The sequence below is a fragment of the Papaver somniferum genome, chromosome 6, assembly GCF_003573695.1.
Source record: "Papaver somniferum cultivar HN1 chromosome 6, ASM357369v1, whole genome shotgun sequence".
In the NCBI taxonomy this organism is placed as follows: Eukaryota; Viridiplantae; Streptophyta; class Magnoliopsida; order Ranunculales; family Papaveraceae; genus Papaver; species Papaver somniferum.
In genome coordinates this window covers 124,105,792-124,131,045 of record NC_039363.1, presented here as the reverse complement: position 1 = coordinate 124,131,045, position 25,254 = coordinate 124,105,792, and the positions used below count along the sequence as shown (strand labels likewise).

General features: G+C 36.8%; 4 protein-coding genes and 1 non-coding gene across 5 annotated transcripts; 3 read left to right on the top strand and 2 right to left on the bottom strand.

The window, feature by feature from the left end:
- Positions 1-1,182: 1,182 nt before the first annotated feature.
- Positions 1,183-5,045, top strand: LOC113289151 (DNA-directed RNA polymerases II, IV and V subunit 3-like). The gene is made up of 3 exons (XM_026538338.1): positions 1,183-1,779; positions 2,045-2,282; positions 4,471-5,045. The coding sequence occupies exons 1-3, from the start codon at positions 1,325-1,327 to the stop codon at positions 4,741-4,743; spliced, it is 966 nt and encodes a 321-aa protein (XP_026394123.1). The 5' UTR covers positions 1,183-1,324; the 3' UTR covers positions 4,744-5,045.
- Positions 5,046-9,441: 4,396 nt separating this feature from the next.
- LOC113289150 (cyclin-D3-3-like) lies at positions 9,442-11,587 on the bottom strand. The gene is made up of 4 exons (XM_026538336.1): positions 10,822-11,587; positions 10,513-10,714; positions 10,103-10,233; positions 9,442-9,940 (listed from the first exon to the last, which is right to left on the bottom strand). Exons 1-4 carry the CDS (start codon positions 11,314-11,316, stop codon positions 9,653-9,655), a joined length of 1,116 nt encoding a protein of 371 aa, XP_026394121.1. The 5' UTR covers positions 11,317-11,587; the 3' UTR covers positions 9,442-9,652.
- A 6,334-nt stretch (positions 11,588-17,921) lies between these two features.
- On the bottom strand, positions 17,922-17,994 carry TRNAF-GAA. The gene has a single exon. It is a non-coding gene; the product is annotated as a tRNA-Phe (tRNA).
- A 2,398-nt stretch (positions 17,995-20,392) lies between these two features.
- On the top strand, positions 20,393-22,437 carry LOC113291436. Its single transcript, XM_026540971.1, has 2 exons — positions 20,393-20,519; positions 21,971-22,437. Exons 1-2 carry the CDS (start codon positions 20,393-20,395, stop codon positions 22,435-22,437), a joined length of 594 nt encoding a protein of 197 aa, XP_026396756.1.
- Positions 22,438-22,581: 144 nt separating this feature from the next.
- Positions 22,582-23,037, top strand: LOC113291435. Its single transcript, XM_026540970.1, has one exon. It carries the CDS (start codon positions 22,582-22,584, stop codon positions 23,035-23,037), a length of 456 nt encoding a protein of 151 aa, XP_026396755.1.
- Positions 23,038-25,254: the final 2,217 nt, after the last annotated feature.

The following is a 25,254-nucleotide window of genomic DNA, read 5'->3' as shown; positions in this document are numbered from 1 at the left end:
TATTGACCATTTGTCCCGTAATATCACCAAATCTTGATAGGATATCCAGTAGGTTCTTTGCTTCCCCTACATCAGCTTTTGTGAATAAAAAATAGTCATCTACGAAAAAGATATTGGAGATATTCAGAGCGTGTTTATTTATTTTAAGTTCCGAAATTCTCTTTTCAATTACTGCCTTTTCTAGGAGCCTAGAAATAATCTTCGTGCATATTAAGAAAAGATATGGAGAAAGCGATTCAACTTGTCTTAAGCCGTTTGAAGTGGAGAATTTCGGAACCGCATAACCATTTTTTTTAGCTCTTACTACATAATATTTATAATGAAATTTCTTCAATAATCTTTATCACCAGATGACGAGGCATACGAAATCAACCTTGAAAATTTTGATCAGGGTACACACAATTGAGAAGAAAATAATCGTGCATCAGCTTCTGATGGTAAAATTCTCTCCCTCGATACTTATACCTTCTTGAGAATACTTCTTGTGGCTCTGGAACTGTAGGTATTTGGCACGTATGTACAAGCATCAAAGTGTCGATTAGTTTATTATCTTCAGCTTCCTCATCATCAAGTTCTTGCAACCTCTTTCGATGCATTTCTTGTTGTAATCTAAACTGATTTATAATAACATTTCTCTCTTCATTGGACCTCCCCATTGATGATTATGAAATTTAAAATGAGAATAAAGATAGAGAAATTGGTAAAATATAGGTAGAAGTATGTGTGAGTAACTTGGAGAAATACAAGGGCGTATATATAAGAACTAGTAGGGGAAATAGCCATTGTAAAATATCTACTGGTCGATAATCTTAATATCGCCAGCGATACTATTTTATATCGAGCGATGAGATGTATGACGTCAGCGATACTCATAATATCGCTAGCGTTGTTGTTAATAACGCTCGCTAGAAACTCGGTCGCTCGGTGATTTTCCCATAGTGGCGCAATTGGTTTGCCATGCCACCTAGTATGTCAAACACCTTTTTTTTTGGCATGTGCATAGGGATAGGCCTTAGCGGAGTGCGGACAAATTTGGACCGGTAGAACTACAATTTGCATAGAGTTGGCAGCCAGGGAATGCCTATGTGTCAAAACACGTGTTCTCTAGTCCTGCTTCCCTAGCAAAAGACGTTTAGGTTAACAACCCAGACAACTTCGTCTGAAAAGCCTTGCTAGCAAAAAAGCAGCAGGAGCAGACTACCAGAGGTAAAACCAAACTGAAAGGAATCAAAAAAAGGTTTCAGAAAGGGGGAAGAAGAAAAACACAGAAGAGTGAACGAGCGAGAGAGAGAGAGGGGAGAAGAAGAAACAAATCAAAGCAAAGATGGAGGGAATGTCATATCAAAGATTTCCAAAGATAAAGATAAGAGAAATGAAAGATGAATACCTGAAATTTGAGTTAAGAGAAACTGATGTAAGTGTGGCAAATGCACTTCGTCGTATTATGATAGCTGAAGTACCAACAATAGCTATTGAACTTGTTGAAATCGAAGTTAATTCAACTGTTCTGAACGATGAGTTTTTAGCACATCGACTCGGTCTTATTCCACTTACTAGCGATAAAGCTATGGGTATGAGATTCTCCCGTGATTGTGATGCATGTGATGGTGATGGTCAGTGCGAATATTGTTCTGTTGAGTTTCATTTATCTGTTCGTTGTGACCAAGATCAGACTCTTGATGTTACTAGTGCTGATCTTCTTACTGCTGATCCTAATGTTATTCCTGTTGATGTTGCTAATGCTGCTCGTTCTACAAGCTTTGATTCTGCTGAAAACAAGTACTCTTCTCAAACCCCTCTTCGTTTAGGTTTTTTTTTTATGAGTATATGTAATTAGGGTTTTGAAAACGTTTATAATTTGGGCATTAGGGTTTTAGAAATGTTCACAAATTAGGGTTTAGGGGAATTGAAACTGTTGTTTTGAAGCCTAACTGGTTATTATATTTTCCCAGTTTGGGGGGTTTGAGTGTTTATTTAGGTACTCCAGTTTGTGTTAATTTGCTCTATGAATGTTTGTAATTTGGGGGTTTTAATTTGTTTCCAGGGGAATTATAATTGTGAAGCTGCGTCGTGGGCAGGAATTGAGATTGAGAGCTATAGCTAGAAAAGGGATCGGGAAAGATCATGCCAAATGGTCACCCACGGCTACTGTTACATTCATGTATGAACCAGACATCCACATCAATGAGGACATGATGGCAACCTTGACTCTTGAAGAGAAACAAAGTTGGGTTGAAAGTAGCCCTACCAAAGTTTTTGATATTGATCCTAATACCCAACAGGTACTTATATTTCTCTTAGTGGTAATTTTGGATAATGTATTTGTACCGGAAGTGATGCTCTCAAGTCTTATCATGCATCCTGTCATGCTTTCCTTTTTGCTGTTCTTGTTGCGGTATTAGTTTTACCACTGAATGGTATTCTTAGTGTTAATGAATATATGTTAAGGTTTATCTTTTCGAATCTTGTCTTGTATGACTCTTCTCATGAGAGAGTAAGCTGGTAAGAGAACATTTGCTAGAGAAGTAAGTTAAGTTGCTGGTTTAGTTACATGCATCTATATTTAAGCATTACCATGCTTCAATTTCTATTCATTTAAACAAAGCTGCCTTGGATTGACCATTATCATACTTAGACGTGTGTGCATTTCTACCTGCAGACCTGTAGAATACATCAAATATGTGTGAGTTATTTCTTAAAAACAAAAATGGCGGTTGAAAGAATAAACATGTATTGTTATTGAGTGAAAACTCATCTTGATATAGTTGTCTCTGCATGCTTAGTTTGTCGCGATCTGATAGTAAACTCCCTGCATTTGAATGTTTTTATCATTACCTTGTTCGTGTTTTAATGTTCCTATGAAGACATACATCCATGTGCAATATGCCCTACTAGATCAAATTTGCAGATGCATATGATGATCTAAGAGCATCCACAGTGGGCGAGTATAACCAAATTTATGGGATGAGATCGTAACACAGTGGGACGGAGTAAAGATCAAATTTGGACCAAAGATCAAATTTCAGACCAAATATGGTCGCGACCAAATCCCAAATTCTAATATAGTCGGGCGTAAATTTAAAGTACGCTTGTTGCTGGGCGTAAATTTAAAGTACGCTTGTTAACGGGCGGAGATTTAAATTACGCCCGATGAAATTTTAATTAAATAAAAAAAAAAAAAGAGTGAGGCGGACTTTTAAAGTCCGCCTGTTAAAATTTGCGAAGAGAGGGGCGGACTTTTAAAGTCCGCTGATGGAATTTTAGTGAGGCGGACTTTTAAAGTCCGCCTGTTAAAATTTATAAAGGATGGGGCGGACTTTTAAAGTCCGCCTGATGGAATTTTAATGGGGCGGACTTTTAAAGTCCGCCTGACCAAATTTTAATCATGTACCGTTGCGTCACACCACGGACTAAACCCAAATTTTGGTCTTTTTTTTGATCTTTGATCTTTGGTTTTGATCGCACCACTGCAGTTGCTCTAAGTAGACCATAAATATATTTCTCCAATTTATTCAAAAACTGCTTACTATAGATGTTCCTCTATATAGGTTCAAGTCCTGATGAATGGAATAAAGAATTCTGTTTGGAGACACACAATACTAGCATAGATAGGTTATGCTAGAATTCGATGTGTAGGTGGTTGTAAGATATGATTGTAAATGGTAGTTAGCCAACGATGTTCAAATCAATTCAACTTGCTATATCATGTGCGTTTTAATTTGGTCATCATTTATAGTCGTGTCTGCATGCTTAGTTTGTTGCGATGAACTAGTAAACTCCCTGCATTTGAATGTTGTCAAAATTACTTTGTTTGCAGTTTTAACATTCCTATAAAGACATACATCTGTTAGCAATATGCTCTACTAGATCAAATTTGCAGATGCACATCTGACGACCTATGTAGTCCTTAAATATTTCTCAGGTTTATTAAAATTCGAACTGCTTACTAAAGTTCCTCTATATAGGTTCAAGTCCTGATGAGTGGAATAGATAATTCTGTTTAGAGACACACAACACTAGCATAGATAGGTTACACTAGAATTCGATCTGTAGGTGGTTGTAAGATATGGTTGTAAATGGTAATTAGCCAACGATGTTCAAATCAATTAAACTTGCTATTTATGTTCTTAATGTGATCATCATTTGTCATTGTTCTGAATGCAATGCAATCATATTTTTCAAAAACGATGCATATGACGCAAATTGCTTATGGATCTGAATGTGGTGCCGCAAGGACCCTTGGACACACGTTCACAATTCTCTCATAATAACCATACATTCACATTTCAGCACACACTACACATTCTCTTATCCTATTACATGGCAATCTCCCCAAAGGTACACCATGCAGAGGACTTAGATCACCATCCATATCAAGCCGCATGGAACTAGCTAGTCACCAAGCATGGTCAGTTCTTTTCCAGCATCATTTCAGTTCTTAAAATGTTGATTGCGTTGACTGTTTTATAGGTCATAGTAGTTGATCCTGAGGCGTACACATACGATGATGAGGTGATCAAGAAAGCAGAAGCGATGGGAAAGCCAGGGCTTGTGGAAATTACTGGGAGAGAAGATAGTTTTATTTTTACAGTTGAATCTACAGGTGCTGTGAAAGCTTCCCAAATTGTCTTAAATGCCATCGAGGTCCTTAAGCAGAAGCTTGATGCAGTTAGACTCTCTGAGGATACTGAAGAAGCCGATGATCAATTCGGGGAACTCGGAGCTCATATGCGAGGAGGGTAAAGAATCTCTTTCGGCAAGGCTTTAGTCTCTTCTGCATATTAGAAACTTCTGTTGTTGAATCTGACTAAATATGACATCACAGACATTCCATAATACCTCCAAAGAACACTTCTAACATTGGTTTTGAAGTTGTACCCTTCTAAGTTCAGAATTAGGTAGACTTTGGCAGTGAGGAATCTAAGGACAGGTTATCCTTTTGAATTAGCTGAAGGAGTTAACAGTTTTTAGTGCTCCTATTGTCTTTAAGTTGGGGTGGTTACTTTGGTTTTAATGGAAAACTGTGTTTTACAGAAGGTTTTAAATTCTGTGCATCCATATCCACAGAGAATAGAGGACAAAAAATATTCAACCACTACAACTTCTGCATTATTTTGCTGTTATTATCATTTCATATGACTGCAACATCTAGAAATAATTTGAATTTTTTTGTCAGGGTAGTAGGAATTTTGAATTTGTGGTCCATAGGAAAAGTCAGAAACCAAACACTCTCAGACTTCTCAATTGAATTTGATTCAAAATACAATTCCCAATTATCTTCTTCTTTATAGTTAATGAAGGATATTTCAGTCCCCCCCCCCCCCCCCCCCGGAACTGACAAGATGAACTCTCAGTATCTGTTTTCACTAGAGACATTTTTTCTTTTATAGGTTACTGCCAAAGTCCTATCTGAAATTTCAATGTCCTTTTCCTTTCTGCCAAAGGAGGAGCATTGAGAGAAGCTACAGTATTTATTAGTTAGAGATGTTGTACTATCGGAGACCTCTTAGGACCACAATTCTGCTCACCATCTATGTTCTCTTGCGCTGTCATGGACCCGTTAAACAGATGCGCTACACCCATTTCTGCAGCATTCACGAGCCTGGTTGGGTTTGTTTATGAAACCGCTGAAGAGAGAAATTCACATGTTATCATTCGGAAACCAAAGGCAGCTTAGGCAGGGTTATAGCATCAAAATTGGGCGACCTTAATCTTGTTAAAACATTTGATAGATTGAATTTCAGGGTTCAAAGTCCACGTACTTCAATATATTGATAACTCTGAATGTTGTGGGGTTTAGAAATTCAGATATTGGGTCTTGACAATACTCCCGTCTCAATCACAAATTCAGAGTGAGCAATGAATGGAGATGGAAATGGTGAAGACTCTGATGCAGCGACATATAGTATTAAAGAACACAGCCCCAGACCCTTTGAACCAAAAATGTTTTGGCAGGAGGATTTACTTCTTGGATTTTTCATATTTAATAAACTCACGAGTTGAATGAGATTTTTTTTCCAATCTATCTATACGACTGAATTCCAAAGAGAACTGAATCGATGGGAAAATATTCATCAGATATCAGAAATCCAGAATTCAGAATGTGTTGTGTCATGTTCTTTTCTCCAACTCAACAATAGAGACTTGTTATCAATTTCATGGCAGCGATTCCTATACTAGTACAGTTGCATTTATGATTTTCAATCAAAACAATCCTTATGTAGCCCATATCCAAATTATCAGAGCTCAGTTAAACTCGTTTTACCGCAGAGATTCTAGCTCAGTTAAAATTCTAACTCCGGTGGATCATTTAAAATATGAAGAAGAAGAATTCAAAGACAAACCATAATCCAAAACTCAAGGAAGTGATTCCAACCTCATATACCTAATATGGAGGGACCCGAATATAAGATCCTAAAAATTGTCCTGTGTGTCTCTAGTCCCTCACATGTTGCCCATATTTGGCATTGTCCTTGATGACATACACAAACTTACATGGCTACTCAGAAGAGGGAGATAGTTTATAGCCGAAGAGGAGACATAAGAGAAAGAGAGGTTTTAACATTTACAGCTGTATGGAAAGATAGAAAACAAGTAAAAAGATAGAATTTCATTATAAGGAAAAACAAAGTTTAATGATAGTGTCAGGTGGGTGAGTTTCAAAGGTGAGGACTCAGTCAAAATCAAAAGGGAATGGAATTGGAGGACATTCATTATAAGGATAAGAGTAGCTTCAGTAAACATAATCATCATATGGTGGTATGTGTATTATTATTTCACAATTATTGGGTGGGAACTCAACTGGACTGGACTCAAATATTAAATACTAGTACTAACAATTCATTCAGCATTAATCTAATCAAACTTGAAGTTTTGGGTACTAAAAAGTAAACTTATGACAATAGTTTAGTGAGGAGTGTTATTAGAGCAAGGGCTATTACTCACTTTCAAATCCAGTGAGAGGTGGTCTTTGATTTGACCTTGGGAAAGTAAATACAACATATTAAGAGTGTGTTTGGATATCAAAAGCAGAAATTAGAAGCAAAATTATTTTGCTTCATAAAAACCCGATCTTTTTGTTTCTAGAAGTTATTCTGAAAATTATTGTCAAACTGATTTCTGATTTTTCGATTTCTGGAAATCGAAAGTCAACTTCTGAATGTATATCCAAACACCCTATGAGAGGGTGAATATCCGCTATGGTTTTCGTTTCTTTAGTTTAATGATAAAATTTATTGAAAATATGTGTGAGGGGCATATGATCATGCATTCAAGCAATTTTTTCTTAAAGCGTCTGAGGCTCAGCTTTTCAGTCTCCAGTTTGGGTGAAAATGGATCAGTTCTCATCCCATAACAACACCTAATTGAATCAGTTTTTATCAAACTCTTTCAATCTGAATAAGAGTTCTCATTCTGTGCCCTTGTTTTAGTTGAGGAGATTCATTTACATAAGGCTACACATTAGCTTGGATATACTTTCTTTTTCATCGAATTCTAAAGTAATTTTTTTTGAAAATGACCAGATATATTACTGTAAAGAAAACTAATTTGTAGATTCAGACTCATGTGGAATCAACTCTGAATAAATCGTCCGTCCGATGACTGAATCTGTGTGATTAGTTTCTTCAAGAAAGTGTACATAATTTGAGTTCATATTACAGATCTCTTGAGCTTTGACGGCGTCAAAAGCTATTGTTGGAATTAAAAACAAAGAAATTTCAGTAAAACTAGTAATTGTTGGGGTGAATTTCTCCCTTTTTTAGCCAGCAAATCTGCTGCTTTGTTAGCTCTTCTGTCCACCAAATGAAACCTCAAAAAAAGATTAGATTGTCTGCCAACTTCTTAATTTCATCTAAATTCTAAAGTAATTAACAGTAAGATTTGACACTCTCAGTTGTTCAAGTGTTTGATAGTTGTTTCATGGAATTTATATTTAGATGTTCAGTTATATGAGATTTTACAACTTATGGCTTGAAAATTCCATATTACCCGAATTGAGTCTTCCGCCTAGTTCCACATTGTAAGTGAATCCACAAACATGAGGTACCAAACAATCATTTGCAAATCCCTAATTGATATTCTTCTACTAACATTTAGCATCCGCATGTATTAGTACTACCAGTGGTACTACTGCATTTTCTTTTGATAATCAATAATCTTTTGTTACATACAACCCAAAAAGATTAACCTTTAAAAAGCTGAAAAACACAGGCATCCCCACCAAATCAAGACAACATATCCTTGTGTTGTTCCTCACTCAAAGATCCTCATTTAAACAAAATATCCCTTGATGGGGGAGTAGTGACATACCCAAAAACTATAATGCTCTCCATCTATATTCTTCATTCATAATAATGCATTAAATATCCTAATTTACACGAGTAATAACAAAGGTCATAAATACAAGCATCAATATAGCAAAGGAAAATGATTAAATTCTTGATTAATTATGGCAAAAAATATTTACTACAATCAATTTATTATATAACATGTGATATCTGTTGTACTAAATACCATATAAGTGGTCCAATACTATGAATCAATACATAAGACCAAAACAGTATATTTTCATTTCTCAAATCATGACAGATGCCAACAATCATTTTCATCGTGTTTACAGCAAGTAAAATAAATATGGAGAGAATTTCTACTGTTTTCACTCCACAGTCCTGTCCATTTGTGCAACCAGAGTGGGCCCCCCACTAAATTTTTTGAATTCTTTGACTCAATATTCAAAGACATTATTTATTTTTCTAGCCAAGCCCTTAATGGAGTATAGTAGCCACCAACTATCCGTGGTCATTGTTGTTCAATAAAGAAGATGAAAAAGAGACCTGCTAAACTGAACATTTGTCAAATATTGGAGAGCATGTGTTCAGACAGAAAAAAAAAAGGTCTCTCAAGATGCCAAAATGTTTTTCAAAACCTGGATTTCTTAGCTTAAGTATGGATTTTAAAATAAACATTACATTTACATGTGCAAAGACAAATATGTTCCAGACAAAGAATGGGGCAAAGAATCTAAATGCAAAACATGAATCTGAAAAGTCTCTAATATGTCACGATGTGGGTCTTTGTGTGTTGTGATTACTGTGGTGAAAATCTGTTGCAAAAACCAGCTATAATCAATGTATATTGTGATATAGGGATTTTCTTGAAGATGGTGGGGATAATCATTGAGGTCAAACTCAAAAAAAAAATGAAAAGATTTTCAAATAAACCAAAACTAAAAACCAGGTGGCCGACATCCACAGTTAGCATGCAAACAAAAAAAATCACCCTGATGGGATTTAGATTTCCCTACTTTTTGTTCTTCGATTTCTTGATTTGCCCATTTTTAGCAACAAATATCAATTATTCACATAAAGTAGATTTTGCTAATCTAATAACACAGAAACAACAATTATTTTTAGAAAATTAAGATTACTCCTCAAGCATTGCTTAATTAAGTAGTATTTCATTTGCCTCCTCATCTCTTCTCATTAAATCATAGAAAATGTATGTAGAGATGGAAATTAAGCAAATCTCAAATTCCACTTAAGAATTCAATTAACATGACAATAATGATAAATATTGTATTAACAGATTCAAAAGAAATTCCAAAAAGGAGGGAAGAGATTATGGGAAATGAGAAGAAGAACTTAGTGGTTTTTCAACGAGGACTAGTGAGAAGCTCAACAGCAACACGGTTGATGGATGTCAGTCGCAATTGTTGAATTTGAACTCGGCTTTTCTTGAAAGAAGAAGGTTTTGGAGATGCCACAGCTACTGATTCAGTTGCAATCCATGAGTCGTTTGAACTATCAGAGCTGAAATTTGCATCCATTACACCATTCGGACTCCCCGGGACAGACTCATACTTGCGTTTGCGATTCACCACATTGTAATCCGATGGTGCTGTGCATTCCAAGATTAGCTCAACACATTCATCAACTTTGTCCTGTTACATATAATTATGCAAACTTCAAATTTCATCAACATTGTCTAGCATTCATGAACATTGCCTAGTTACATAATAATCCAATTATTCATCATTTGCTAGGGTTTAAGGGTTTAAGCAAAGTTCAATTTTGATCTGATAAATGAGAGCTTAAGGACTAACCTTGTCGATTTGAAGAACACCCATGAGCTGGTCATGGTATTCCTTCGCATTACAAGGCTCAATGCGGTTGATTACATGCAGCATTGTCGCAGCAGCTAGTACAGATGGAAGATAACATACAAATCTTGAATCTGGATTAACAAAATTACAAGTTTTTGCTTAGACACTAATGATTATTAGCTAACACTAATTCACAAAACTAAAGTACAGCTAAAATTTTATACTGCAACATGAAATTCCAATTACTGAATTGAGCAAAAAACTGTAAAATTTCTAGATTACAAAGCTACTGAAGTAAATGAACCACATTTAACATAAGAAACATAATCAACATTTCCAATTCAAAATACAGCATAATTCTAATTAACAGACAGAAACAAGTAGAAGATACAAAATTCAGAAATTCGTACCTGAAATTATAGAGAGGAGGAGAAGTTGGCATCTCTGCATAAATTCCCAATGGAGATTACTCTTCAAACCAAGCCTTCTTATAATATGATCAAGAAATGAGAGTGGAGTTACAGGGTTCATCTTCCAATGCAACGAAGAAAGTATAACAAGTTCCATCCTTTGAATTGTTTTTGCCTCAAACACATACTTAGAATCCTCAACCTAATCAAATCAAGACAAAACCAGATCGATTAATACTTAAAAAACAAACTAAAAACCCACTTATTGAAGATTGAATGAACAAAAAGAAAAAAAAAAAAGGAGCTTACTTGAAAATCTAATAGAGCTGGGACTTGAGTTTCTTCAACCTTGGCAGCTAAAGTAATACAAGCAACAGAAATGAGTTGAGTCATCCAGGGTTTATCATTCTGGAAATGGAAACTTGATAAGAATCTATCAAGAAAGTTGACAGCAAGAACAGCAGTAAGAGGAGAGAATGAATAATGGGCATTAACTTTCAGCATCCATTGAATAGATTCTTTCCTAGCTCTAACAAGATTTGGATCTGATTCAAGTTTACTCAATAGATTATCACTTATCATCTCTTTCTCTTTAGTAAAAAGAGACATAAGTTCATCATTCTCCCAGAACAAGTCTTGTTCCATTAAAAAAGCTGGTAAAACAAATCCATTATCATTCCTAATAAAACTACTGTTTTCATCATTGTCTTTTGTTTCTTCTTCTTCCCATGCTTGTTCCTCTTGACAGTATAGAGCATCTAGATAATAAACTGATGAATCTTGGTGTGGTAGTGATGGAGACATTGTTATAATTATTATTGTTCTTCTTATCTTCTTCCAAGAAGAAGAGATTTAAGCTGTTAGTCATTGTAAATGATAGACATGATGAAGATGAATAGTGCAAAAACCCTATAACATTAAGACCAACAACAACACTCTCTATACAGAACAAGACATTTTTGTTTCTACCTCTATCTCTCTGTGTCTGTTCTTTGAGTGAGTGAGTGAGTGAGTGAGTGAGTGAGGAGATGAAGAGGAGAAGAGTCTGTAATGTATACAGGAGGAGGGTGGTGGGGGGTGGGTCAGTGTGGTGGTCTCAGGTCTCTCTGCTGGTCTCTTCTTCACTGGTCACGCTTCTTCTTTATTTTTATTTTTTTTGAATTTCTTTAAAATATAATATTTTTGGTTTTCTTTTTTCTTCTACTTTATTTTTAGTGTGTTGTGTGTGTCTTTGGTCGGACAGAACAGACTCAACACTCGCTCTGTGTAATACTTGTACCTTTTCAGCAAAATAACAATTCCTACGCCCCTAGCATCACACGTATTCATATACTGCCAAAAACACTGTTGATATTTGACGTGGGTGAAGATTACCATTCTATCTATACTGTGCCCGTTTGTTTGTTTGTTCTGGATAGAAATGGTTTGAACCAGCTGTTGTTTTTGCAATGTCAGTTCTTTTAGGTTTGCTTTTGCGTGAAATTTGCTATTGCACACTGCTTTAGGTGGTGGTGTCAAAGTAATGGTGGACGGTAGAGGTGTTTTTGTTTGTTGATATCCACAAAAAGATCTTCAATCCTATGACGATGACATGTCCGTTTGGTTAATGACCTTGTCCTTGGGACGATTCAGCATCACCTGATGCGCACAAGCCTCGAGTGTCTGGCCGCATAAGGTATCAGGGTACTAGTAACTATCTAGACCCATGCTTAATCTATCAGACAATAGGAAGTAGTTTCGCAAATTGATTATGATTTGAGATTTAGCTTGTCAAAGTGTCAACATTGGTCAAATTAAATGAATTGACAAGTTTTTTAAAATGCCTAGCACCAATATTGTTTCGCAATTGTTTTATTTTCTCAAAATCTGGCTGGCAAGTAAACGTGGTAGGAACGGTATCTGCATTTGAAAATGTAATATCTCTTGTAAAAGGGAAATGTGAAAAAAAATAATCAGCCAAGACCTTCAATTCGCTGTCCATCTTCTTCTGTTCTGTTCACCGGGAACACTGATTTCGTTAGGGCAATTCCTATTGCAATGGTCAAATCCACTTTTTTGTTGAGCTAAGTGGATGGCCAAACTGATTTTTTAACTATGATAAAGCACTGGGCGGTTTATCATCAAGCGCCAGTGCTTGAGACACACACTGGCGTTGGTAGGAAAAGCGCAGGCATTGAAAATACAAACTCTGGCATTGGTCCTATCAACGCGGGCTTGAGAAACAAAATCGCCAACGTTCATATCTCCAACGTCTATATTTGCAAAACTGTAAATTCCTTCGACTGATTTCATTTTCAGTCACACCACTACTATTTCCTTCTTCTAAATCAAAATTTTTGGATACAATGTGAGCGACAGTTTAAGAAAAGCGATCAATAGTGTAAAAAAGAGAAGAGATCGGAAAAATGAACCGGCACCGCGACCTGCCACAGATGTAGATTTTTCTCAAAATCGGAAAGCAAAGTTTGCTTCGCCGAGTGTCGTTGTTGCTCCATCATTAGTCCAAGGTCATGCGTCGGGGCATCAAGATCGGTCTGAGGATTATTTTAGAATGAGAGGTGGATTTTCAGACTTAAAGGTTGTTTATGAAGCTTTACCCCTTCAAGTCCGAGAAAGGGTTGACAGATATCCCTGACGTGCGCTTTATAGTGTGAAGCCTAAAAGACACAACATCAGAATTTCATAAAAAGTGGTAGAAAGATGGTGGGCGACGACGCACACATTCCATTTTTTGGATTTTGAAATTGGTAAGCTTGTTTAACTTAACTTAAATTATATTTTTTAAATAATTATTATATAATCAAAAGAATTAATCATAGTTGATATATACTTGTAATAGGAATTACGCTCCTTGATTTGTATTTCATTTGTGGAATCCCAAGTGGAATGGGAGAGCCAGCACCATTCAACCAAGATGAATGGATATCAAATAGTAAATGGGAGACGCTTTTTCCCTCGTTTATAGATTCAGAAATACCTGGAGATTATAAACAATTGAAAGGAGGTGGGATTAAATGTTCATTATTGAAGTATTTCCTTAACCAACCCAGAAATCCAAAACATGTAGATGACTATCCTGAACTCAAAAGGATGTTTATCTTATGGGTACCGGGTCTGACATTCTTTCCAAACTCAATTTCTGTTGCTCGTGTTGGTTAGCTTCAAGCGTTAGAAGATCTTGACAAAGCTCCAAATTATAACTTGGGATCTGCAATTTTAGCAGAATTATACTGTGGGCTGGATCATGCGTCCATGGGCGGAGATAACTTCTCTGGTTTCTGGGGCATCATAGAGATAAATATCAAAATTATTATTTTAAAATTTAAATAATTTTTATGAGCAAATGTAGATTAAGTCAAAATACTAAAACTATGGAGTAATTTGCAGTATTGGTGGTATACCTACTTCCGTGTTAGTAAACCAATCCTTAAAGACGATACTCAAATATTTCCAATGTTGGATATATACATCTCGACCAACTTAGCAAAGGGGACTGGCAGCGACATGTTGGGTTCCAGTTTTGTTCAGAGGTTTCATTAGATGACTCGGAGCCACAACAACGTCGTTGTTCACCCTTACATTGATTTTTACACTCCACAATTAGAAAGAGGGGTTTGGTACCTGAGACAAAGACTGCAGTACCAAATGCAAGGGATATATGCAATTGCAATTAACCTTCCACAACAGATGCAAACCTCTGGATCAGATTTTGATCACATGAGAAGAACCAATTGGGCGAGGTATGAACTAAATACACAGAGGGATATTAGTAAAACGGAGTATGTCACCTGGTACAAGTCGATTACGAAGCCTATAACTGGGACACACAACATGCACATCTATGAGTTTGATTTCTCAGGGTTATTACGCCTGTCCCATTATGCAAATATCGTTTGTAGCCAGCCACCTCCAAAAGAGCGATGCTTTATGACTTACCCCACCATGGGTGTAAGTTCTTCACCATCTTCGTCAAATATGCCCGAAATTCGTTAGGAGATGGAAAGTATTACTTCACAAGGTGAGCCAACCACGATCCCCATTGTTTCCCAAGCTGTGGAACGTGAAGATCTTTACTGCAATGTCACTGCCAGTGAGGAAGAGTTGCAGAACCAACTGAACGATTTGCATTGGAAGAATAGTCAAATGGAGGCTATACACTTAAATGTGTGTCGGAAATGGCACGAGAACACAATGTCTGGATTGATTCCAACTGTTAAATGATGATATGCGGCGGTCACAGTCTTCCGATTCCACCAGGAGCAACAGATCATGGCACGATAGTGAAGAAACATTGGTGGGAGAAACACAAGTACGACAAAGTTCTTCTTCACCACACATACGACGCAATACTACCTCAAGTATTTCGGATAGATCCTAGGCGCATTTCATCATCATTCTCGCCCTACAACCCAAATGATTGCTACAATGTTACGCCACCATCACCACAACAACAAAAATCTTATATGCTTGGAGGACCGAATGCACCGAGTGCTTTCCAACAATCGCCTAGTGGTTTCCAATCGCCTAATGTTGTTCAACTATCTTTATCTCCTTATGGTAATTTACTTAATATGTTGGAAATTGAGGATATCCTAGGTCTATCCCCAGATCTTGGAGAATTCTTGACTCCAGAAGATAACAATGGGAGAGATAGCAATGAGCGACGTTAGAGAGATTGTTTGTAAGTTTTAATTCTGCTACATTTGTAATTTTAGTTTTAAAAGTATGACAGTCTGAATTAAATGAAATTACATATGCTTAAAATTAGGCATTTTACATTAGCTTCACTGAATTACGGCGGACTACATTAGCTTCAAAAAAGGGTTGAAACTGTTCAACAGCTTAAAGACTTCGAAATATTTTTCGAAAGGAAAAGCAACATTTTTCCATCTTCGCCATTCAGCCAAAGATCCTGTTACCATCTCATCATCAGTTTCACCTCTCAGTCTATATTGATTGGCTTGTATGGTTAAAAGCTACAAACTCACTTACTTCTTTCTTAATTAAAACGATTTATTATATCGCATATAGGACGACGACTCGAATTACAGGTGTCACTGCAGAACCCGTCGTGAATAACTGCCCAAAAATTCACATATGGATAGTTTGTTGAAGCAAGCTGAGTAAATAAAAAAACATAGTTTCTGCAAATAGATTCATCTTCTTCTTTAGTATAGAGAGCGCGCCGAACTAACAAGGGCCGGGACATGTTCAATAATTGAAAAATTTGTTGAAATTGAAGAATTTTTTTTAAGCTCAGAGAAGAGTAAAAACGACTAGATGTGTGAATGTAAATTTGGAGTTGAAATGGAGAGTATTTATAGAACTCAAAAATTATAGCCGTTAGATCACAAGAGTTCCAAGCTGTCCAGATTCAACCGTTAGCGCTTTGATGAAAAATTCGGCGCTTTCAGGAACGATGCTGGAGTGTGGAGTAAAAGCTGGCGTTAGTAATACAAGCGCCAGCGTCTTTGGCTCAAGCGCCAACGTTAGGGACAAGATCGCCCGGCCTTTCATCAACCGCACTCTATATGTTTTAACTCACTCAACAAACCAACAAATTTTGTTGGTTTGAACATCAATTTTTTCATGTTTGTTGAGTCCATAGTGGGAGCAAAAGTTTGTTGAATCCATAGGAACTGCTCTTAGAGATAATATATCACTCTTATAAATCCTGGTAGGATACACGTGCGGTTCCCAGTGAATCCGAACTACTTGGTAAATGAACGATCCAAAACACTATCGAGTCGCCAAACGTGTATAGGAAGCATTTTTTTTTTGTTATCATTTTGCATCTTTTATTTGAATGACAAAGTAAACACTGAATCTAATCGCACTGGTATCAATATAACCCCGATTCTCGAAAGAACATTTAATATGAGTACTTGATTGTTTGTTTTATTTGTTGGGATTTCATTCATAAATTTTTGAAAAATAATCTGTTGCGAGGAAATTGATGGGGGTTGGGGGAGCCCTCACATTAATCATATACGAACATTAAGCTAATTGTAGTAGCGTTTCCCATGCTTCACTTGGTTCCAATTTTCAAAATTGCACAAGCTATCTCGTGATTATTCATTTAGGCGGGAAACGAAGGATGAAGATAAGTACTTCCGAAACAGTAGGGTCAACTGGTCAAGTAGACCTACTTCATAGGAGATAACCTAGAAAAATCACATCAATATACCAACCAAAAACCATTTGTATCACTCCTAAAACTCAATGGGTCTCGTCATCTCGTGATAATAACGATACAAAAATAAGAGATCTGCCAGATTGATAGACGGTCCTACTAGTGTCACAGAAGGTTAAATAGTGTTTTTTACACTATTGCAGTGAAACGGCATCTTTGTAGCCTAGTTAGTAAGTTCGCGAATGATTCGCGAATCATTCGCGAATTTTTCCGTATCACGAATTTTACCGTGTTATTCGCGTACGTTTGTAACTCCGAACCCAAGTCACGTATTATGTGGCATTCCCGGATTATTCGCGAATCGTTCACGAATTTTACGTATCCCGAATGACACGTCCGCTTAATTCGCCATAAATTCTTTAACTTTTACTTTTCAAAGACTCCATTTTTTGGGCTTTACTGCCTCCCGAGCATACACGACCGAATGTTAGACGTGTTGTAATTTTTATGAAACAAAAACGATTGAACAAATTTGAAGGTGAAGGTGAGAGAGATCTCAAACTCACTAACCAAGCATCTAAACCACCATACGACGTCCTCTTGGATAACCAATGTTGTATATATTATTAATATCATCATATTGAGTTTATTTTTTCCTTAAATAACTCACACATGCATAAAAATTGGTCTATGACCTTATAAATACAAATTATTTGTTATATATAGATACCGAATTTTCAGAGCCGAACTCACATTTACAAATCGAATTATACACGTTCGTATGCCGTTCCGAATTAATGACGAATCACGTCCCGTTGACCGAATTTTGGACCGAATTTGGATTTTACAAAACCGTATAATACTCGTACGTTTGCCGTTCCGTACGTTTGCCGAATCCCGAATTGCTAACTAGGCTTTGTAGAGAGACTAGTAGAGACAGAGAGAGTTCTTGGTTGTTACTGCCGGACGTACAATTCGATAACAGAGGATGTCACCAGTATCGTCTGTTTTCTAGTATGGACTGGTTAATAATCTGAGTCGACTGGGTCTATGTTTCTTTAAAAGAGTAGAGGTAAAATGGTATGGGGTACTCCGTCCAAAACCATCAAACATTCAAACATTGGTATTGCATTGAGAAGAAGTTCCGTGTAAGAAATACGTACACTTTGGTGCCAGAATTTTGGCATTACCGGGTTGGTAATTCAGATAAGAATTGGTGTCTATGGTGCACAGCCTGCTGTAATAACTTATCTAGTGAAAAAGTGACATAAAAAAATGCGGTGAGCGTGGATCGAACACGCGACCTTCAGATCTTCAGTCTGACGCTCTCCCAACTGAGCTATCCCCGCAGACGAGTTTGTTTCAGAAGTTTAGAATACTGTTGTGAAAGTGTGGAGCAGTGTCTGTGCAACTGTTACTTCGCCTATCTTAGCTCTATGGCAAAACATTTGAATCCAAGTGTTCTAGCAAAAACCAAGCTGAAAATGGAGCAAACCCGTTATTAAATTTGGATAATTGCCATAAGCACATCATCATGACGAGTCGGTTCAGGTGGCATCAAAATTTGCAAACACAAAATGTGGAAACTCGGTTCGGTATCCTGTTTCCGCAATCGGTCTAACAAACCTTTTTCTTTGTGGTACATTTCAAAGAGTTTGAATGACAGGTGAAACAGTAGAAAGTTCACTTGCTAGTGTGACTGGGCAAACACTTTAATCAATCAATTGAAAACGAAAAGGGATGGGAGTGGATGGATATCCGTAGACCATAGTGGAGGACCCAATCGATGAGGGAGGGATCATCACTACTACTATACCTCCTCGGGTCTCATAGTTAGCAGTACTCAATTGTACTTTGCGCCTTTATTTTGACTTGGGAAAAATCAAAAGATTAATTATCATTCATTAATGTTATCATGGAACAAGGGAAAATTTAGACTTCATTTCTGTAAGATCTCTGAGAGGCTAAACTAAAATGAGCAAGAACCGGTTTTCGATTTAATGATATCAGTATCTTTGTGTAAGCTATACGGGACATTGATCTTCTTCAGTATCTTTATACTGTGACTGATATCAGTGATAAGTTCATGCATATCAGAAGTCCTTAATTTAACTTTGCAGAACCAGCCTTTTTGTCCCCAACTACTCAGTCAATTCATTTACTTATCAAGTTATCATCTCTAGCTGCAGAGGTAGAGGAGACAGTAGACGTACAGATGCATAGTGATATCTTGAAACTAGAAAGAGGGCCGCGCCGCTCGCAGAGTTAAAGAGTCGGGGGGGAGAGTAAATCTTGTGTGCAGGTCCCTATGCTCACTGCATATATATTCAGCCTTAAACTAGTTTTTCTTGCGTGGTACAAAGAAAATGAACTGGTCAATATAAAGCAATCGTAGTAGTGCTGTTCTGTGAAGAGCAGGAGGGATGCATATTCTTTACGTAACGTCACTCAAGAAAAGAGAAGTGTAAAATGCTTTATTTTTGAGTTATAAAACGCATTAGTGGACCTGGTTCGGATGTTGAGCATGTTTTAGACCCTTTCCTTTTCTTGGCTATAATGTTTCGCCATTTGAAAACCTGCGGGGCAGAACCAGTTACGAGTAAGTCGCTGCATTGTGAATCGTGTTGTTTGTGTTAGAATACGGGCAGTGAGTTTCTTTTTTTTTTTTACCTCCTCAGTCCTCCAAATTTCAATCTAGGCGATCCGCCAGTGTTGTACGCAGGACCACTTACCGGTAAGGCGGTAAGCTATTACTTCGTTCGTCCTCGGTTATCTCTCTCTGGATTTCACTGTTGGGGTTCGGTTTTACAGTGCAAAGAAAACGAGACAACATATCGAGGAGGTGTCAAATCAGTAGTTGGAGTGAATGTGAAGGTAAGAAAAAGAGAAAAAAAAAAAGAAAGAAAGGAAACAAAGTGGTTGCTAGTGATTGATGTTGGATTAAATGTTATCCAGCTAGTTAGTAGTAGTTCAAGTTCAACAACACTAAATTCGAAACGCACAAAATGATACTAAAAGAAAAACAAAAGAGGAAGCAGTGAACAAAATTTAGTTGCATATGGGATGAAGTTAAATACTCAAAAATTCCACATTCTTTTTAAGCCCCGAAAACACCACACTGCTCTCAAGAAAGCAAAAGGGTAAAAAAAGGGCCAAAGGGAAAGCCAAAGCTGATATTTGTTGCATCATTAATGATAAAACTTAATTATCTCTTTACATATAAAGAGAGGAAAGAAGACCGAATGTCAAACCCTCTTCCCACATGACTTTTGTTACCCGGTAAGCTACAACAGTGATCATCGATCGCCGGCTTGACCGAGGTCAGCTGCATTTGATTGTTTCTTCAGCTCCACCTATAAAGTCATCCAAATCACTGACATAGTTTACCTTGCCTATCACACTTGTTACTGCTGGCTACAATGATGATATCCGGCGAGCCCGATATTTTATTCAAATCTCGATGGTCCAACACAAGAGTTAATTATATTGGTTCACAATGGACTACTCACTATTACATGTGAGGCTGAGGTTACGTTATCTTCTGAAGGAGCAGGCGTCATAGTGGGGAGCTAAATAGTTTCTACATTGGGTATGTAGTAGACTGTAGCTTTCTGAGGGTTCAGTGGTTCACTTATGTAAAGAAGCTCTAGTTTCTTACTAGCACTGTACATATGTAAGAAAAGTGGTAGTGCTCCTCTCTTTAACATAACATCTTTCTGCACCACTCTTTCTAAACATCCATTTATGATGAGGAAGAGTGATTCAGACTTCAAAGAGTTTCACTTATCTGCTTTTGCTCGCTCGGGTCCGGCGGTCTCCGGTATCCGTCCAGAGGAAAAAGAAGGCATTATTGTACTTTCATGCTATACGCAAAGTATGTGGTTTGCTAATTGCAATATTGCATTGGCAGAGTAGAGAAGGCATTATTGATTCAGGTCCGGACAAGTACTTCTTGAGGGTAAACTAATGGGCCAGACAGAATCAAGGATTGAAAGCCTAGCAGAAATGCATTTCCAAGTAGAGGCGACAAAAGGGAGCACTTGCATAGAAGCTGATATAGGGACCCGGAACCAGTGATTCTCGAGGCTTAACCATCGAGACAGACGGGCAGAACCATGGTCCAAAACGCCTCGATAAAACAAAGATCTCTTAGCTTGCAAATAAAAAGTACTGAAAATAGTTCTACAGGTCTGGGATGGACGTGCCAAGTAAAAGTAGTATGTACAACATGTTAGTTCGCACTGAAAAGTGATATCTCGTAGTACTCCAGTGGTGGTCGTCGAAATCGAACAAACAAACAGAAAGATAATCTTCTAATAGGATAATGAATACATGAAGGATCCAATGATCCATTCCATTGGATTAAGGTAAAAACCACGCCAAACCTTCTATAAAGAATCAACTGGAAACCCGTTGGCATTTAAAAAATCAACATGAACACATTGAAAGTACAATAGAATTTTCTCTTTTCTTCCAAGTGTTTGTTTTGGTATCTGTTATCTGGATTTCTTTACTACCATTTGAAAATGAAGATTACATTAACAAAAGGCAAAAACAAAGGATCTAATTTCATTGGAAGAAATTTTACTGACAAATACAATTGACTAATAGGAGGAATACTACTAGAAACTTGTGCTCATAATTTCAAATGACACATTTTTAAATGGAGGATAAAGCATATCCGAATCTCTTAACACATGTTGCGAAAATAATGTACTGCAGGAGGAGGAGGATATGAATAACTAAAGGGAAAGACCAGAAATATGTTGATATGTCCAATAACTTTTAATAAAAAAAAAAAAATCCAGTTCTTTAGGAGAGTGCGAATGTCATGGCCGACCCGATCCCGTCCTAGATGCGTATTATTAAACACATATGTCGAATTCGATCCTAATTAATGCATATACTTAAATAGTACATAATTTACAGGGAGCTGCCGTAAGTGTGAAGTGTAAGCGTAGTATGAGCAACTCCACGGACTGCATTCTCTATAAATGCATCCGGCATAGAAATGATACACTCAAAAGGATCTAATTCCATTCGATGAAATTTTACTGACAAATAGAATTGACTAACAGGAGGAATACTAATAGAAACTTGTGCTCATAATTTCAAATGACACATTTTTAAATGGAGGATAACCATATCCGAATCTCTAACACATGTTGCGGATTATATTGTATGCAAGATGTGGGAGTGATGATGCACTCAACGGGACCCGGGAATTCTAGCGTTTCTAGATGGACCGGCAGTGTTTCTAGAAACTTGGGAATTCAGGGTTCTCCATAACTAATGGATTGGCAGTGTCTCATTTACAATATGCAGATGATACTCTAGTGTTTCTAGATGCTAAAGAGGAAGAGGTTGAAAACCTTCTCATCATTTTACAGATATTTGAAGCAATGACAGGGCTGAAGGTGAATTTATCCAAAAGTTCAACCCTCAGTGTTGGAGCAGATGACAAAATTCAGGAAATGGCTGAGATTCTTAACTGTGGAATTGAACAATTACCTCTTAAATACCTTGGGCTTCAAGTAGGTGCCAATAGTAGAAATGCTTCAATATGGGATGTGGTTATAGAGAAATTCCAAAAAAAGTTGGCATTATGGAAGAGAAGGTTCTTCACAAAAGCTGGGAGGGTGACTTTGATAAAATCTACATTATCTAGTCTACCCATATATTTTCTCTCAATATTTACTATGCCAGCAAAGGTGGAGCAGAAACTGACTCAAATCATGAGAGCTTTTATCTGGGGATCTTCTATTGAAAAAAGGAAAATTAACTGGATTTGATGGGACAAAATAAGTAAACCAAAGAAACTTGGAGGTTTGGGAATTAGATGCTTAAGATTAACAAATAAAGCACTAATCTCCAAATGGACTTGGAGATATGCACATGAAAAGAAGCAGCTGTGGAGAAAAGTGGTGAATTACAAAATGCATGGAGATCAAGCAGATTTATGGGTCCAGAACTCAATTCAGCCACAAGGAAGGGGGATATGGAAAGGAATTCAAAAACAGAAGTACATTATTGAAGCTAACACTGATGCCGAGATTGAAGATGGGAAATCAATTAAATTTTGGTGGGACAAATGGAAGATAGAGATGCCACTTAAAGAGAGATTTCCAAGAATATATAAGATTGCTCTACACAAAAATGCTACACTCAGAGATATGGTGACAAATGGCTCTTGGAATTGCCAGATGAAAAGAAACTTAAACAATGAAGAACTTATAGAGATTACAGAACTATTACACTTGCTTGCAGAACCCCCAGTTTTCACAAAAGAAGAAGATTCAATTCAATGGAGAGGCACATATAGATTCTCCACAAAAAACTGTTATAACTGGTTGATTGAAATAGCAGACACCCCCTCCTCTCAAGTTCCTTAATCTTGTATGTGGATAAAGCATGTCCCTCCAAAAGTTCAAATCTTCTTATGGTCAGCTGCTCAAAATGCTATTCCCACTGTAGATAATCTTTTAAGAAGAGGATGCAATGTTAACAACACAAGGTGTTAGAGCATAGCTCGGTTGAACCCACCAAGCGTTGGTATGTCAATTTTGGTTGTCATATTTTAGTGAATCAAAACTCATGTTAAGAGTTGCTCGATTATATACTAGAGTCAACTTCGTATAGGTTAGCTTTAAAGTATTAGGATATGAGACATTACAAGTATTGCGAAAACTTGAAGATGTGAAGAAGCAAGGAGCTACAACGAAAACAATCATCCTTCCGCTTGAGGTTAGTGATATTTGACTTGAAATGTTTCATTCCCTAACTATTTTTCAAGTCATGCATATTGAAAATATAACTGCGAAGCATATTTGAACTCTAGATAGACATAGTATTAAGGAATACAATTTATTGCTTAACCATTAAACTTTGTAGATAAGACATCACCATAATCATTTGAATGCTATTGTGATTATGTATGGGTATGAGGTGAGGATTTCATCCTAGGGAACACTGTTTTACATGTGTTTGAGAACAATCTGATTGCATCTAGTTTGTTTATGCTTGAGAATCTTCTCTTCTGATATAAGATTCACTCAAACTAGTTCAGAGTTTCGACAGGGATCTTTAGACTATTGTTAGTGCTAAAGACGATCTTGTGATAATCCATTGTTAACAGACTCCGTTCTGTGCGTGATTTATCACAAGAGATTCAAGTGATTGTGTGCAGGTTTATATTGAAGATCTAAGAAGATTTGAAGACAGAGAAGATATTGAAGATTTCTGATTTGTGGGTTCATAATCTTTGGTGTGCACAATACTTGTTTCGGTAAAATAGGATCCAATTAATAATCGGTTTATCCTTGTGATAGATTGGATTGATTAATTGAGTAGATCGGCATCAACACAATTCTTTGGATTAATAGTGTTGTTGGCTTAATCTTAAACGATTATTTCGGTAATTGAACATAAGATAGATCTAAGGACCTGACAAAGGAGTTTATGTTAAGATAAACAGAAGAGCCTTTGTCCAACTCATATCACTTGGTTAAATAGAGTTGATACCAAACAGATTTGTTGTTCCTTTACTGTTTGGAATACGAACCAAAGGAATTTTTCCAAGTACATGACTTATTCATAGGTCGGAGGCGTGGGAATACAGACGGAACTAGGTGAACTATAGGTTAGTTGCTTGGTCTCAACTATACGAAGTTAGGTGTAATTTTGTGTAGCGGCTTAATCCTGAGAGTACTTAATTCTGGACAAGGTCCCGGTTTTTTTTTGCATTTGCGGTTTCCTCGTTAACAAAATCTTAATGTGTCATTTACTTTATATTTCCGCGTTATAATTGTTTTATTATAATTAAAGTAAATTACACAAACATTAATTCCCATTTACTTGATAAGTGAATCCTATTGTGTTTGGTTAAGTCTGAACCTTTTTATCAAGTAACATATTTCGTTGTTGTATTGTCTCGATCTCGTATCCATATATGATCACACGAAGTGTGAACCGATTAGTTGTATTGTCTCGACTCAGTCCATAGACAATCACTTTCGGAGAAAGGACTTATAGGTAGGAAAAGTTTTAGCTTGAGGTATATTTGGGTACCCTCGCCTTTTCTACAAGAGAACCCATGATTAATTTAATCGGAATACACAACCAAATAAATCACAAACGAATCTATGATTAGTTAGTTGTAAATGCTCACACAAGAAGACTTATGGATCCGCACATTATATACATAAAATATGGATCAAGGAAGATCAATACTGCGGAATATACAAGGATTCATTCTATCTTCATCACTATTTTCATAACGACATACAATAGACATAATCCTCGTAAACAAAAGATTTTAACCTATCTTCCATCAAAGAATTGACAATATAGGCTTAACTTTTATTATGCCAAGAGTTCATCGATCTTGTATCAATACATGCATATCGACATATAAACGAGATAACTTTTGACATTGTATGGGACAATAATAGTTCACGGACGCAAACACACATATTCCATAACATATTGTAATATATAAAATCATAAAGATTAATACTGCAAAAAATCATCTTCCAAACCAACTTTAGAGTTTAAACAAATAAATCTAAAAACATGAAGATGAAAACGTTGGACATAGCTATGTGTACTCA

What these genes read in the sequence shown, in the direction of transcription:
- LOC113291436 (XM_026540971.1), top strand. Translation starts at nt 20,393, where the DNA reads ATGAGGAAGAGTGATTCAGACTTCAAAGAGTTTCACTTATCTGCTTTT. An exon ending in ACTTTCATGCTATACGCAAA is followed by an intron (nt 20,520 to 21,970) that starts GTATGTGGTTTG and finishes TACAATATGCAG; the next exon opens with ATGATACTCTAGTGTTTCTA.
- LOC113291435 (XM_026540970.1), top strand. Translation starts at nt 22,582, where the DNA reads ATGCATGGAGATCAAGCAGATTTATGGGTCCAGAACTCAATTCAGCCA.
- LOC113289150 (XM_026538336.1), bottom strand. Translation starts at nt 11,316, where the DNA reads ATGTCTCCATCACTACCACACCAAGATTCATCAGTTTATTATCTAGAT. An exon ending in CCTCCTCTCTATAATTTCAG is followed by an intron (nt 10,234 to 10,512) that starts GTACGAATTTCT and finishes TTGTTAATCCAG; the next exon opens with ATTCAAGATTTGTATGTTAT. An exon ending in GTGTTCTTCAAATCGACAAG is followed by an intron (nt 9,941 to 10,102) that starts GTTAGTCCTTAA and finishes TATATGTAACAG; the next exon opens with GACAAAGTTGATGAATGTGT.
- LOC113289151 (XM_026538338.1), top strand. Translation starts at nt 1,325, where the DNA reads ATGGAGGGAATGTCATATCAAAGATTTCCAAAGATAAAGATAAGAGAA. An exon ending in TTTGATTCTGCTGAAAACAA is followed by an intron (nt 1,780 to 2,044) that starts GTACTCTTCTCA and finishes ATTTGTTTCCAG; the next exon opens with GGGAATTATAATTGTGAAGC. An exon ending in TTGATCCTAATACCCAACAG is followed by an intron (nt 2,283 to 4,470) that starts GTACTTATATTT and finishes ACTGTTTTATAG; the next exon opens with GTCATAGTAGTTGATCCTGA.